Source organism: Serinus canaria, chromosome 3 (assembly GCF_022539315.1).
Source record: "Serinus canaria isolate serCan28SL12 chromosome 3, serCan2020, whole genome shotgun sequence".
NCBI lineage: Eukaryota > Metazoa > Chordata > Aves > Passeriformes > Fringillidae > Serinus > Serinus canaria.
In genome coordinates this window covers 91,061,413-91,075,517 of record NC_066316.1, presented here as the reverse complement: position 1 = coordinate 91,075,517, position 14,105 = coordinate 91,061,413, and the positions used below count along the sequence as shown (strand labels likewise).

The following is a 14,105-nucleotide window of genomic DNA, read 5'->3' as shown; positions in this document are numbered from 1 at the left end:
AGATTCATTAAAATCTATATAAGTGACAGCTGTATTTAAGCTGGGATCATCTAAAGGTAAGTTAGCACTACTGAGTATATCCAGTAACAGAAATTAGGATTTAACTTTTCAACCAAATAGATAAATGGATCAAAAATCTCCTGTGAGTAGTTTGGCAATATGCACAATATGCTGGCAGTATTTTGAGTTCCACATTGGTAAAAAGGAAAAGCCTAAGCCAAGAGCTGAAAGTTCAGGCAAAATTGAGTTTGATCAGAAAACAGGTTTCTTCTTTAACTACTGGCATGCTGGTATTTGGCACATCAGTTGCTGCTTGCAATAAATATAGAGTGAATAGGGAAGGACAAAGGCTCCTTAGTTAAAATTATACCTACTTCAAATCTGTGAGGCTATGAAGAAAAAGTTATTCCACCAAAACCCATTTGGCTGTAAAACTGAACAAACAAAAATGCCAACTCTGTTAAGTCACATTGCATGGCTTGTTTCAGAAAAGCACTTGGAGAAGAAAAAAATTCCTTAAATTCCTTGTAAAGAGTAATTTAAAAAAAAAATCCAACAAAATTTTAGAATTATGGAAGTTTTGATCATGTGTATTTATCAAACTATTTCAACTTCAAGAGAACATATTTTAACTTAAAAAAATTCAAGTCCAGATAGAAGGACTAGAGCATTTTGAGCAGGAGAGGCAAAGCTAATTTCTTTCTATTCAGTAGGAGGGGGGTTTGCTTACTTTGGGTTTTTTTTTTTTTTTTTTTGGGGGGTTCTTTGTTTAAGCTACCTACAACACTGATCTATGGGATTTTTAGATCACACTGCACATTTGTCCTGGTTCCAGCTATGACAGAATTAAATTTCTACATAGAAGATAGAATGGATTTTTGAAATTGTGATGAAAACAGTTTTTATAACACAGGGAGGTTTCAGAAATTGCTGGGCAGAGCTTACACAGTGTCAGGCTTTTCTGTCCTGACAACGACTAGGCTGGAAGTGCACAAGATGTTGGGAGGGAACGCAGATGGGAGAGCTGACCCCAGCTGACCAAAGGGTTATTCTATACCATATGGTGTCATGCTCGGCAATCCACCGGGCAGGGTTGGAGTCTGGCTAGGGCTGCCATTGCTCAGGGATGGTTGGAGAGATGGCATTTGTCTTCATCACTGACATGATGGAACTCTGCATTTGTGGAGATGTCTGGACACCTGCCTACTAAGAGGAAGCAGTGAATGAAATCCCTATTTTGTTTTGCTTGCACATGCAGCTTTTGCTTTAACTATTACACTGTCTTTATCTCAACCCATGCATTTTTTCACTTTGACCCTTCCAATTGTCTCCTGCATTCCACTGTGGGACTGGTGAGCCAGTGTCTGAGTGGTGCTCAGCTGCCCCCTGGGGCTAAATCCCAACAATAACCTTAATACTCATTCAGATGAGGCAATGACTGCACTTAGATAATTGTCACATTTCAAAAAACTCTCGAAGTGTTTTTCACAAGTTAATATTAGTCATACAAACACACATCAATGAAGAGAGACAAGAAAGAATGTTGCCGACATGTTTTATGAAAAATCCTTTACTTAGGATTTTTCCTCTCCTGAGAGCTGAGAGGCCTCAGGAACAAACTGTAAACAATTCTTATCTGCTGCTGTGGAGTGCAACGGGAAGGTCTGTGATTGGCCCCATCAAACTGTTTCCAATTAAGAGCCTATCACAGAACACCTGTCCGGCCATCTCGGGCTGGGAGGACACATTCCTTTTCTATTCTTAGCATAGCTTAGTGGTGAAATCCTTCTCTCTATTCTTTTAGTATAGTTTTTATATCTTATATAACATATAATAATAAATCAAGCCTTCTGATACATGGAGTCAACTTTGTCATCTCTTCCCTCATCATGGGACCCTCTGAATGGGGTAACAAAAGAACATGAAACGCGACATTAATATCAGCACAGTTGGGATGATCATCTCTCAGGATATAGCAGTGGCACGAAACCACTGTAGTAAGTTCTTTAGGCTACACAGAAAGAGAAGCAATCCTGTTACTACAATGACTTTCCACTTCTGTTTTCCATGCTAGAACGTGCTGCTCTGGTTTAGGACTGCCATGTCATAGTAGCAGAGGACTGACTCAATACTTCTCTCTAGTAAGCCCACTTTTACCAAAATATTTTCCTTTTGGCTTCATGATCTCAAATAGTACCAAAAATAAGAATATTTGGAGGGAGGCTACAAGTCCACCAAATCATTACAAGGTACAAACCAACAACAGGGTGTTTGTTACTGATTTACATACCAGGGACAAAAATCACTGCAGCTCTTACATGGATCAATAAGTCACCAGAAGGCACAAAATAATCCCTTCTAGAATCAGAGGCAGCCAAAAAGACAGTCCCAAGAACTTATCCTAAAACATGTAATTACTTTTTCAAGGGCTACCAGCCACAGGAAGGATGCCTTTCTCTCATTAAGGATCGAGCTGGAAAGACCTAGCCTGTGTGAAAGCTGGAAAGCAGAACACAGCTGACATACCTTACAAATTGACTGACATAATGGTCATAATATAACATAAAAGTCATTCTTCTTTTAGATACAAAGTTCACAGATCGATAATGACAGCTACAACATTTAATTTTTTTAGACAATTCAAATAGGGTCTATTCTGTCAGAATTTTCAGTTCAGTGTATTTTTTTCTAGGAAAGAATTTCCTAGAACCTTTTATTGGGAAATTTCTGCCCCTGTACATTTTAAGGAAATAACATTCCACATTTCTTACTCCTGGTCCTTTGCATATTGCTGAAATTCAGCATTTAATTGAAAGGAATTTCACTTCTTTAAACCATTCATACACTTCAGAACACAAGCAGAATATTTACTTATCTCTCCTCACAAACACAGTATTTCATTTTCCAGAATTTTCTGAATTTATGTAGATTTAAAAATAATTTTCTTTATTCGATACTGTTAAAAATCTTTTCATATCTAAATCACTATTCTAGATTAGGTAGCGGAGGTCTCACAGAACAGGTTCATAGCCCTGCTAGACCTCTTCTGCCCTGAGATTTTGCTGCTACTAATTATGGCATGGTGTGATACATGAAATATCAGGATTTTTTTTAAACTGCATTATGATTTCTTTCCTGTATGTCATCATTAACAGTCATTCAACTACAAAAAATATGTTATTTTAAAGAAAAGTTTCTAAAGAAAGAAAAAAGCCCCAAACATTTTCCTTTGTAAGGACTGCAGTTGACAAAGGAAATCTATATCCAAATTCATTCTCAGAAAACAATCACTTTCACTCTAGATAGGTACAAGTACAAATTTCAGCCTTTAAAAAAGGTCCTTTTTTAGTCCCTGCTTTCACTATTTAAAGTTTTTTGTTTACTTTATCATTGCATATACCAACACATATTGATAAAAGGTTCAACAAACATCTCAGTTTGAAAAGAGCAAATTACCAAAATAGCAAGATATATTTAACTAAAAATAGAAATATATCAGCCTATTAAAATGTCTTATGGCAAATGACACTGACAGAAAAAAAAAAGGCAAAAATGTCAATATTGCATTTATAACAACAGCAGCTTTTACAACAGCATAAATGTTACTTAAGTTTTCTGGCCAAAGAGAAGCTAAGAAAAAGGCAGTTAGTGCCTTTAACATTTAAAATATTAAACTCATAGTATTTACACTGCTTTTGTCTCCAAAAACCACAGCAGAATAGAAAATATTTACAGGTTTGGGAGTGACAAACAGAATCCTTCCCAAAACGCGCATAAGAGAATATAGAACAAACTGCTTAACTCTCATTTTCATCATTAGATACACATTAGAATCTTTTTGGAGCTTTTCTGAGCTGGATGTACTAATCCACTGATGTTCACAAGTCATTCACAGTTTCATATCACTGGAACAATCAAAATTGTTCCAATGATTGAATTTGCTAACGGAAGGGTTCTTTGCCCATGCTGGTGGTAAAGGTTTTGAGATAGATGATTTTTACAATTTCTTCCAATCTTCTATGATTCTATCAAAATTAAATATGGTCTAATAGATAAAAGAGCACCCATGACTAAACCACAGAGATTAACTCGCAATGGTTGAAGATTCAGGAGACTACTCATCTCACACTGAATAGCAGGAATCATTATGCGTACGAGTTGCATAAAGTTGGTATTTTCTTGCCAATTTTTCTTCCTACTGAGAACTTGAAATATTTGCCTCAGATTATTCATTGGATTATTCATCCGTTCCCAGAATTAACTACTCTCATCATGGTATCAGAGTTTGTTGAGAGAACTACAAAGCCATTTACCAGAATCATGAACAACAAGCAGCAAGCAGTTCAAGCACTGAACAAATGACAAGGAAAATTTTTCTCTTAAAATTGAGTACAGAAAAGGTATTCTGGTACTTGACAGAGGGAAACAAGCAAAACCCAAAAAAATGTTAGTTTGAGTCCAGAAGTCCATTATCTTCATCGGAATCCATGTTAACTGGAAAAAGTCACAGTGTTGGGAAAATTGCCTTGGCAAACTCACAGAATCATACTAAGATGGTAGGGGGAAATGTTTCTTTTTTTTTTTTGTTTTGTTTATTTACATCGCCAAAACTATCGAACTTTAAAAAAAAAAAAAGAAGAAAAACAAAACACAACAACAACCAAAATCAAACCAAACATAAACCACCAAACACAAAATAAAAACCAACCAAAACAAAACAATCCCCACCACAGAACAAATACTCAAGAAGAACAAGACCTGATAGAGGTGAAAAAACCAGAAAATTTCTTCAAAGGCTGTACAGCATGGAAGTGCATCACTGCTTTCTGCTGTTGATGTCAAAAGGGATTTAAAAAGAAGCTTTGGGAAGGTGCATAAGGGAGGATGAGGTGACTGACAGTATAAATGTTAATGCTGGGTGTGAGCAGAAAGCTTTGAGAAATCACAGAACAAAAGAAAAAAGGAAATATGGCCTGCAGGCAAGTAGAACAGAAGGACTTTCTTCCAGCTTTATTGTCTGGCAAGGAACAGCTGCTTCTGAAGAACAGAGGTCAAGGCAAGGTATGAACAAACACCAAGTCCAGTACATCTGGAATGTTGTTTAAACACTGTTCACCAATTCTACGCTACAAAATATGGTTAGAAACAACAAAAGCTATCTCATACACCCACACATACAAAAAAAACCCCAATAAACAAAAAAAAACCAAGCCCCCAAAGAAAACAAAACAAACAAAAACCCCACTAGACCAAAAAAACAAACCCAAACCAAAAAACAAATCAACCAAAACTAGCCCTTAAAAATAACCAAGCATTGTTAGCTTTAGAGGGAATCTTAATGTTTAGTAATAGACGCTAGTGTATGCAAATATAAACTAAACTCCATGATGGTTCATATTATGTTGATGACTAGGAACACACTGCGAAATGAGCTTTGTACTTTCACTACATTTTTCCACTTGACAGCTGGATTCTCTGAATAGTAGGCCACAGTACTTTAATAAAAGAAACTCTATCAAATTATAAATATGCATAGCAGTTCAGATACTGCTGTAACTTAAAGAGCATTTGTCTCTATTGCCAAATACAAGCAAGTTTTCTGTATGGGAGGAATACTTCTGACTTTCCAAAGAAAACTACTATAATGATACAGCAATGCTGATTTTTTAATTCTGTATGTAGCCCTCAAAGAACCTTTTTAAAAATGGTTTGTTAACTTCATTCTAGAAAAGTAGGAATAAAACTGATTTTACCAGGGAATTAAGTAAAATTGCCCATGTCCATGTACTTTGTTTTCTCCTTCTGCAGTCCCTGCAAAGCCTAAAGCTATTTCCTATGATTCCACTGCAATTATAAAGAACAAACACATATTAAAGAGGAAAGAAGAACTATCTCTCAATTCTCAAATTCCATTGCTAAAAAATTATGTTTATATATTAAACAGTGATTGTAAGGGTCGATAAATTATTTAATGGTTTAAGCTGACTGAAGCTATAAACTGAATTTACTACTTCTGAAGTTCATAGTCCTTTTTACTGATATAATCAGATGTTTGGATCTTCCACAGATTATTTTATTTCTAGAAAATAAGAACAGTTCAAGTACCAGAACTTAGACAGCAGATGTGATCACTGAGAAAAAAAATTAAAGAATTATTAGTTAAAAATCTCAGAACCACACATACAAATCTGTTGAAAGAAAGAACCAGTACCGCGGTGCTGACCATGCACCGGCCAGGTGACAATGACAATGGGGTGCAACAGATCCCCCTCACAAGCGCCGCAGAGCCCAGCTACCAGCAGTGGTTTGGAGCAGGAACAAAAAAGGCAGCAGCATGGGTCTTGGGGTGAAGCTGGGGTGGCTTTATTTCATGACCAGCATGCAAGACCAAGACTGTGGGCGAACAAGAGTGTTTCCAACATCTCTCGGGAGGAGGGGTTTAGGGTAGCGAGCCAATAGGGGTATGGCTGGGTAGGGGCTGAAGGTGGGACATTTCACACTTGAACCAATAAGGAAACAACAGGGAAGGACATGGCTTGGGTAAACCAATGGGGTTCTAAAAGACACAGGATAGACAGGGAATTTTCCAGAAGAGAGGGCAGGTTCAGAGGAGGACTGATACGCAGTGGGAGGCATGGATAAAAGAGATTGACAACAGGGAAGACTGGGTATTAAAACTTGGTAGGGAGTGGCTGAGTGACAAACAAAAAGATTGACATCTAACTAAACTGAATAACAATGAGGAAGTATGCCTAATTTTAGAAACACAAGATACAAAATGAGGAGCCTGTGCCACTCCAAAGACAGGGGGAGGACAACACAGGGGGATTACAAAACCACAAGTTAAACAAAACCACAAACTAAGCAGTGAACCTGCCGAACAAAGAAAATGCGCTACAACAATCCAGTAAAGAAATCTACATTCCAGCCTAAGAATTCAGTAACTGCCCAACTGCATCAGTGCCATTAAACTCTCAGGTCTACTGCCGCAAAGATCTGGTTTAGTTACTGTTAATATCCACATGGTATATGGTTGACAGCAGGCTAAGCCATGTAAATACCAGCAATATTCAAAGGTCATACTTACAGTGCCATAATGTGGTTTCACTAGCTTCATTCTTATTTCTACATTTTAAAAACACAAAAGATCCAGTTATGTCATTGCTGCACAGGAACTGAGCTCATAAATGAAGGATATACTAAGTTTAAGGCACAGGTCAGAATCTTAGTCCAGGGATGAGGATGTAATGTTCTCTCTCTGCTAGGGATACCAAGTATGGGTATATCTTCAGAGACCATTTGATCACCATTGAAGCAGTTCACTTGCCTTGTTTCCTGGTTTAGTGCCCTACTGAGTTTTTCAAACTCTGCATCCCGAACCCATAATATCCAAACTCTCAGCTGGCGACAGCATTCAGTAGCACTTCAATGCTCCCCTTGCTTCCACAGTTGAACAGTAGTTCACTTACTCAAGAGAAGAATGAAAGAGCTGGCCAAAACCAGGGATAGGCATACAGTTTAGGAAAGCAAAGTAGCCAGGGATGTGTAGCTGGCAGAGTGATTATAAAAACTTCCACTGACTGGTAATATCTGGTCTGTATTCCCCTGTCCTAGAGGAACTGAATACCTGTCTTAAAATCACTTATGACACAGAAGCCAGAAGCTGTCACAATTAAAAACTGTCTAGGGAACAGTTATGGAAGTTCTTAAACTATGGGGCAAATCAGCTGACCGTTGCAGCAGAAATCACTCCAAGCCTTCACAAAAAAACACCTAACCCTTCACTGCCACAATTCCTTCTAGAACCATCAGTACCCACTCCCTGTCTCTAGAGCAAAATGCTGTCACTTGAGTGACATTCACCACTTTTTCCAGAGCTGGATGTCACATTTTGACATCAATTTAAAGTTCACTGACAATGCCAGGTTTACAGCCCTAAATCTGAAAGGGGGCAGTGTTGTTTAACCAGAAAGTGGTGCTGTCTGTCACTGTTAATTACAGCTCTTCCTGCTGGGGTTTTTACAAGAAAGTAGGCCAGCAGGAAGTGTCATTATATTACAGCCTGTAGCTCCATGCATGTGTTCCTAAGTTGACAGTCAAGAGATGTCCTTTAGCCTTTTTCACTGTGCTCTTCAATACAAAAAACAAACTGTTCAGATTGCATAAAAGAATGAAATATGCTGTCGCATGCATCTCATAGGAGAGAATAATAGAGGTATGTAGAAAGCAGCTTCCTATTGAGGCAACAAAAAACAGTTCCTGATGTGTTCATGATTTCTTATGTTCCTTTTCAATTTACCTTGTAAAGCTTATAAAGGCTATGGCAATGAAACTAAGTCTTCTCACAGCCCCCATATTAGTTAAAAAATAAGAGACTGATTATCTGACTTACCAGATTCTAAGGCTTTGAGAGACAAAGGAAGGGGGGAATAGCTACCAAAGAGAGACATACTGTGAGCTACCCACCCAAAGAGAAAAATCTCAAAACAGAGAAGTTTGAGCTACTCATGACACCTCCTTTGCGTCCCTGTCTTTCGCATCTTTCACACCTATGTAATCCCCTCAATATGCATATTGAATTCAAGAAGAGACTTTAAAAACACTATCATTTCAGAACATTAATGAGATATGAAAGAAAGATATATATCAATAGGGAGTACATTTTGTCACTGTCAAGACAGGAAGGTAAAGTTTGAACAGTCCTAGAAAAATGTGATCAAGGCTCACCAAGCACCTGAAGGTACCTGTGGTCTCTAAGGTACTGTGACTTTCTCTAAAGTGGTGAGCAATGTAATGGATTTACACACTTGCAAGTTCTCTTCTTAGTAAAGAGCTACCATCAAACCGTACTACTTTCCACCTTCAGTTCCACATCAACTGCATCATAAAAACATTTCAGACACTTAACTGATTGTAGGCAAATTTTTCAGAATAAACATTCTCAGTCAAGGATTAGATCTATGAAACCATAGAAAAAATCACTTGAAGTTTGAAAAGTAGTCTGAAAATGAGCCTTCTACAACTTTCAGTATTAGAAGCACTGCATTTTCCATGAATAAATTTTAAAAATACCATAAAAATATCCAAACACAGAGAGTGTGTTTGGAAAACAACCAATGCAACACCACACACTCAGTTTGAAAACAATCCTGAATTACACCCAAAACACCCTTACAATCCAACAAGCAGGTGACTTAATATGACTGTACCTGTTAATTTTCCCCAACAAAGGCTGCAGTTCTCATAAAATCATTTCCTTGATACTTTGAGCTGCACAAAAGGTATCATTCCAGTTTAATGAGTATAATTCTTGGTAGACACAAGAAATGCTTAGCCTTTCTAACAAGAACTGAGTTTTCACTGCAGTCTAACACCTTCCACAGAGTAAGTTTCAACTGCTTTTTTGGTTTTAATTTTATATATATATACATATATTTTTGTTGTCATCTTTTTTAATTTTTCACAACAAGAAGATTATTGATTCATTTTCAAGACCATTTAGGATCCATATCTCCGCTGATTTTTATCATTACACTGCTTAAGTTAGACATTGCTTAAAGATGCTTCCAAAAAAATAATTTAGGAAATAAAAAGAAAACCATTTGAGTGAATCCATCTCTGAATCCAGCTTTGGAGACCTGACAAATTTCATTGAAAAATCCCATCAGAAATTGCAGTATCAGTTTAAATCAAATTTAAAATTCAAAACTATGTTTATGATAATGTAGCATTTTAAATTTGCTACAAAACAAACCCCACAGTTAATGCAATACCAGCCAATTACTCAAATCCCAAACAGAATTGAAACATCACATTTTAACATGAAAAACATGTATTAAGTACAGTGAACACCCAGTAAGAGGAGTTCTTACCTTCATAGATAGCTTTGAAGCCTTGGGCACTGACAGCAAAATCTGTGGTGAAACAGAGGGTGAGGATAGATCCTGTGCTCACAATAGATGATGGAAGCTGAAATCCAGATAACCTGTGCAATAAAAAGGCACAAATTACTAATACTTTTTATAATAAAGCCCATCAGTAGATCTGATGAGCATTATGATAAACAGAATGTTTTTACATCTGAATTGCAAACACATTATGGGGCTTTACCCTGATGCATCTCTAAACATCCACTGCAAAATTTCAAACGTGTCCTTGACTTTAAAACTTTCCTATGGTAACACATCTATGTGCTGTCCAGAAAACAATGAAAGAAAGACCTACTGGAGACTTTTTTTGTTGTTGTTGTTTGTTTGTTTGTTTGTTAGGACTCATTTTAAGATGAAGACAGGTAAATTGAGGACACCTAGAAGTAGATACACAGGTCTTGACTCACTCAGAGATATTTCCTATGATTTGACGTAGCTTAGACTATCCTGTCTATCCTCCAGGTGCTGCTTCAGAAAACCATGGGTGTCATATGCACAGTGTGGTAAATATTGACTGACTAGAAAACAAACAAACCACCACAATTCCATTTAAGAGCTTCAGAAAAAATTACTTTACATGTCTCCTCTTACTGGTAGTCTTACCTTTACATACAAAATGGGATTTTGGATAAGCTATAATTACATTGCAATATTGCTTATAAGATAACTTCCCAAAATCTGGATGTTTTTGAGGGTAAAATTGATTGAAGAAAAATGTTTAGACCCTTTATTGAAACATCACTAAACACAATTTGTTAGACCTGGCTGATACTAGTGACATGGTTTTTTAATGATTAATTGCTCATAAGTAAGATATAAGACACCATTACTGTCCCAAAAAAACAAAATTATACTGGTGGCTTAGCTGATCACTGGTTAATTTCTGTATTGTGCAATAGGGATATGTGATTGAGTATGTATCTGATAACCCTACCCTGCCAGAAAACCAGCTCTTGTTCAAATTTCACACTGAAAGAGCTTCTCAGACATTGAAAAAGATTATTAACAACCCAAATAAACAAACACCTAAAAAACACCTAAAAGGCCTTTTTTTAAGATCTAGGTGGTTAAGACAATTCATGTTTTTAAAAAAAAAAAAAAAAAAAAAAAAAAAAAAAAAAACCCAAAAAAACCATCTTGTCCTTGAAATTTATGGTACAATTAAGTTATATTTCATTAATTGGCATCCAGAACTATGGAAGAGAAATGACTGTAAGCAATATACTAATAGAGTAGTCTCGCTGAACTAGATGTTCTTTGCAAAATTATGTTTATTAAAGACCTCTTTCATGTATAAAAACACATAGAAGGAACTCCATGCTTCAGTTGTGCCAGTCAGGTGGTTCCCCATCTCTTGCCAATTTTGAGCTTTGGAAAGCAAATAGAACAGTCAGAGATCAGAGTAAGACTTTTAAATACAGATAAAGGCATACAGTCAAGGCAACATAAGTCAGCAAAAAGCTTTCTACAATTTCTTCCCTTCATTTTAAACAACATTTTCTCCCATATGGTAATTAGCTGTTTGCTCTAATCTTTTTATCTTCTGTGTACTTGTCAAACTAACATTCCTATTCTTTTCCACCTCATTTACTCCAATTCCAGAAATAACCAGGTTGATTTTCCCCTCAGTCTTCAAATTGCAGAACTACCATAAGGCTTGCCACATCTCATGTTCATGTTTTTGTATGTTCTCTCACCTTCACTAGACATTGCAGTTTTTAGGGAAATGTGCCTCTTGTTCTATTTGATAAAGTAGAGTGGTTATCTCTTTTGCCCTACATCTGGAGTGTACTCTCTGACAGCTCATATTTAACTTAGGTATGTATTCTCTGATCTTACTTATATGTCTCGTTCCTCTTTGAGAAGTGATTCAAAGAGTTCCTGTTTTAAGGGATGGGCTTTGGAGTTTTTTTGGATAGCACTACAAATATTTCCTGCATCTGACATTTCTTGCTAAATAACAGGAAACTAGCATGCATTGTAGAGGAAGAAAGGAAATCAGCTTGAGTCAGAGGCATCTAGCCTCAACATTTCACACTGGATGGGAGAACTAAAAAAAGACCCTGCAGTAGAAAGACAAAAAAAAAAAATTGCATCAGTGCAGAACTACAAAGCTTTTGCTTTCTCATTCCTGTTTTCTCTACTTGGTCTGGATTTGGTTCATATAAATGAACTTATCTCAGCTGTGAGCGGACATCCTGAGTTATTGGTATGATTTCTACACCAACCTGCTTTGAGTCTGTTATGTGTCACTCCTACAATATGGATTCCAAGGAGCCAAATATATTTTTTCTATAGCATCCTCCTTGAAATACCAGAAGATCATTCTTTAGGCTGACATTGCAATTCACATTAAAGGAAGACAAATAAGTTCTTTTATAGCCGAACTCAGTGAACTTAAATGTTTTTCAGACTTACAGGTGTTAGAGATTGGAATGTTAACGGTTAATGACTTAAAACATTCTTGCCATTTGTGGAGGCAGTATGGTGCTTTGCAAGGCCAGGTTTGCACACCCACCCACCCAAGGGGGACAAGGAGTTATATGTGTGCTGGGTTTTGAGCCAGGTAAGGGAGAAGGCAGGTAAGAAGCAGAGCCTGCAGAGGCAGGGCAGTGCTCTTTACCATTAATGTCTTCCTGTTTCACAACTGGCTCAGTTCTAAAACTGTCCCCATCTACCTTTGCTGAGGAAAGCATGAGAAATTTACATTCAGAGGGGATGTTAACATGTAGGTCTAAAGGTATTCGTCCCTTCAGATGGGGCATAACTGGCCCAACCATGCTGACATGAGAGGCAATGTCTTGGAAGGTGTCGTAAACCCCTGCCTCCAGAAGCATGCCCAGACTCAGTTCTGGGGGCTTCCACCAGAGGACTGTGAAAGACCAGCTGTGCTCCTAGAGTATAAAATGCCCATCCCCAGGAGTAGTACCTGGGCTTTCCACCTAAAGCTGAAGTTAACCCACTGAGCTTGTGCTTTATGGGCTTCCCCCACCTGCAACAGACCAAGATGGCCACCATGACTCTGACCAAGACACAGACAATCAAGTCTCATTGCCGGATCCATGGGCAGTGGTATCTTTCTACTCTGATCCTCTCCTTCTCTCTTTCTTTTCTGTATACATTTTTCTAAAGTGTTTATTTTATGCTTTTACATTGCTGTGTTACTAAAGATAATAACAACCAAAAGGGCCACACACCTGCTTTCCTTTGCCACGCAATTGTTCTAAAATAAACCCTACACATACAAACACCAGTCATTCAGTTTTGCTTAACTCTAACCTCCCCCAAGGTTTCTATTAATAAGAAGCTGGGTTACCCTCATCCTCTGGAGTGGGTTGTAACTATAGGAAAGGCAAATATGTGAGGAAACTTCAAGTACGTCAACTTGAAATGTATTTTATCGAGAACTTTAAATTTCACTAATTCAAAAAAGGTTTACAGAAAAGTCTTTAACAGAAAACTTCATTAGATTACCCAGGTGCATCTATGTCTTGCCTGCCTGGCCACCCCTAGCCAGCCGTGCTGCAGGTGAAAGGGCAGGGGCAGCAGTGGTGGCAGCTTCCCCTTCCCAGTGCCCCATATGAAGAGAGGTGTTAAATAGTGCCAGCACCACCGTGGCCACCGCTGCCCACACAATGGTGGTGGGGCCGCCTGGCCAGCAGCAGAAGCATGACAAGTGATTCCCTGATGCAGAACTTAGACAACATGGACCTCTCGACTCTGTGAGATTTTTCAAAAATCTTTAAATTAGTGGAACTTATTAACAATGGTACCTACAAGCAGCAGTTTTTCTCCCGGTCAGAGAAGAGGAGGAAGATGTGAAGGGAAACATGGCGACACCAAGGTTAGTGGGAAAAAAGGAGGGGGAAAAGCTTTATAGCATTGGAGCCAAAATTCTTCTCCAAGCCATAGTGAGGACTACGGTAAAACAAACTGTTCCCATGTAATGCATGAAGTCTAAAGGGAATGCAGAAATCCACTCTCAGCCTGTAGGAAAAGTGCTCATGCCAGAGGTGGTGCATGTCAGAAAAAGCTTTCATCTAGTTGGAGACCTGAATAGGGAGAGAGAGCCCCTGCTTCCAGAGAGAGAACCCTTGCTTCCAAACTGGAGCAGCCTATCCTTAAAAGACTGCACCCTGTGGATGAGTGACCCATGCTAGAAGAGTTTTGGAATAA

The 14,105-nt window shown here is 37.9% G+C and overlaps 1 protein-coding gene across 1 annotated transcript in view; it reads right to left on the bottom strand.

Annotated features, from left to right (window-relative positions):
• CSMD1 (CUB and Sushi multiple domains 1) overlaps positions 1–14,105 on the bottom strand; it is a 1,056,389-nt gene that overhangs the window by 718,884 nt on the left and 323,400 nt on the right. Inside the window, exon 3 of the mRNA XM_050972940.1 lies at positions 9,873–9,985. Coding sequence (XP_050828897.1) covers positions 9,873–9,985 — 113 coding nt within the window. The remainder of the gene's footprint in view (positions 1–9,872; positions 9,986–14,105) is intronic.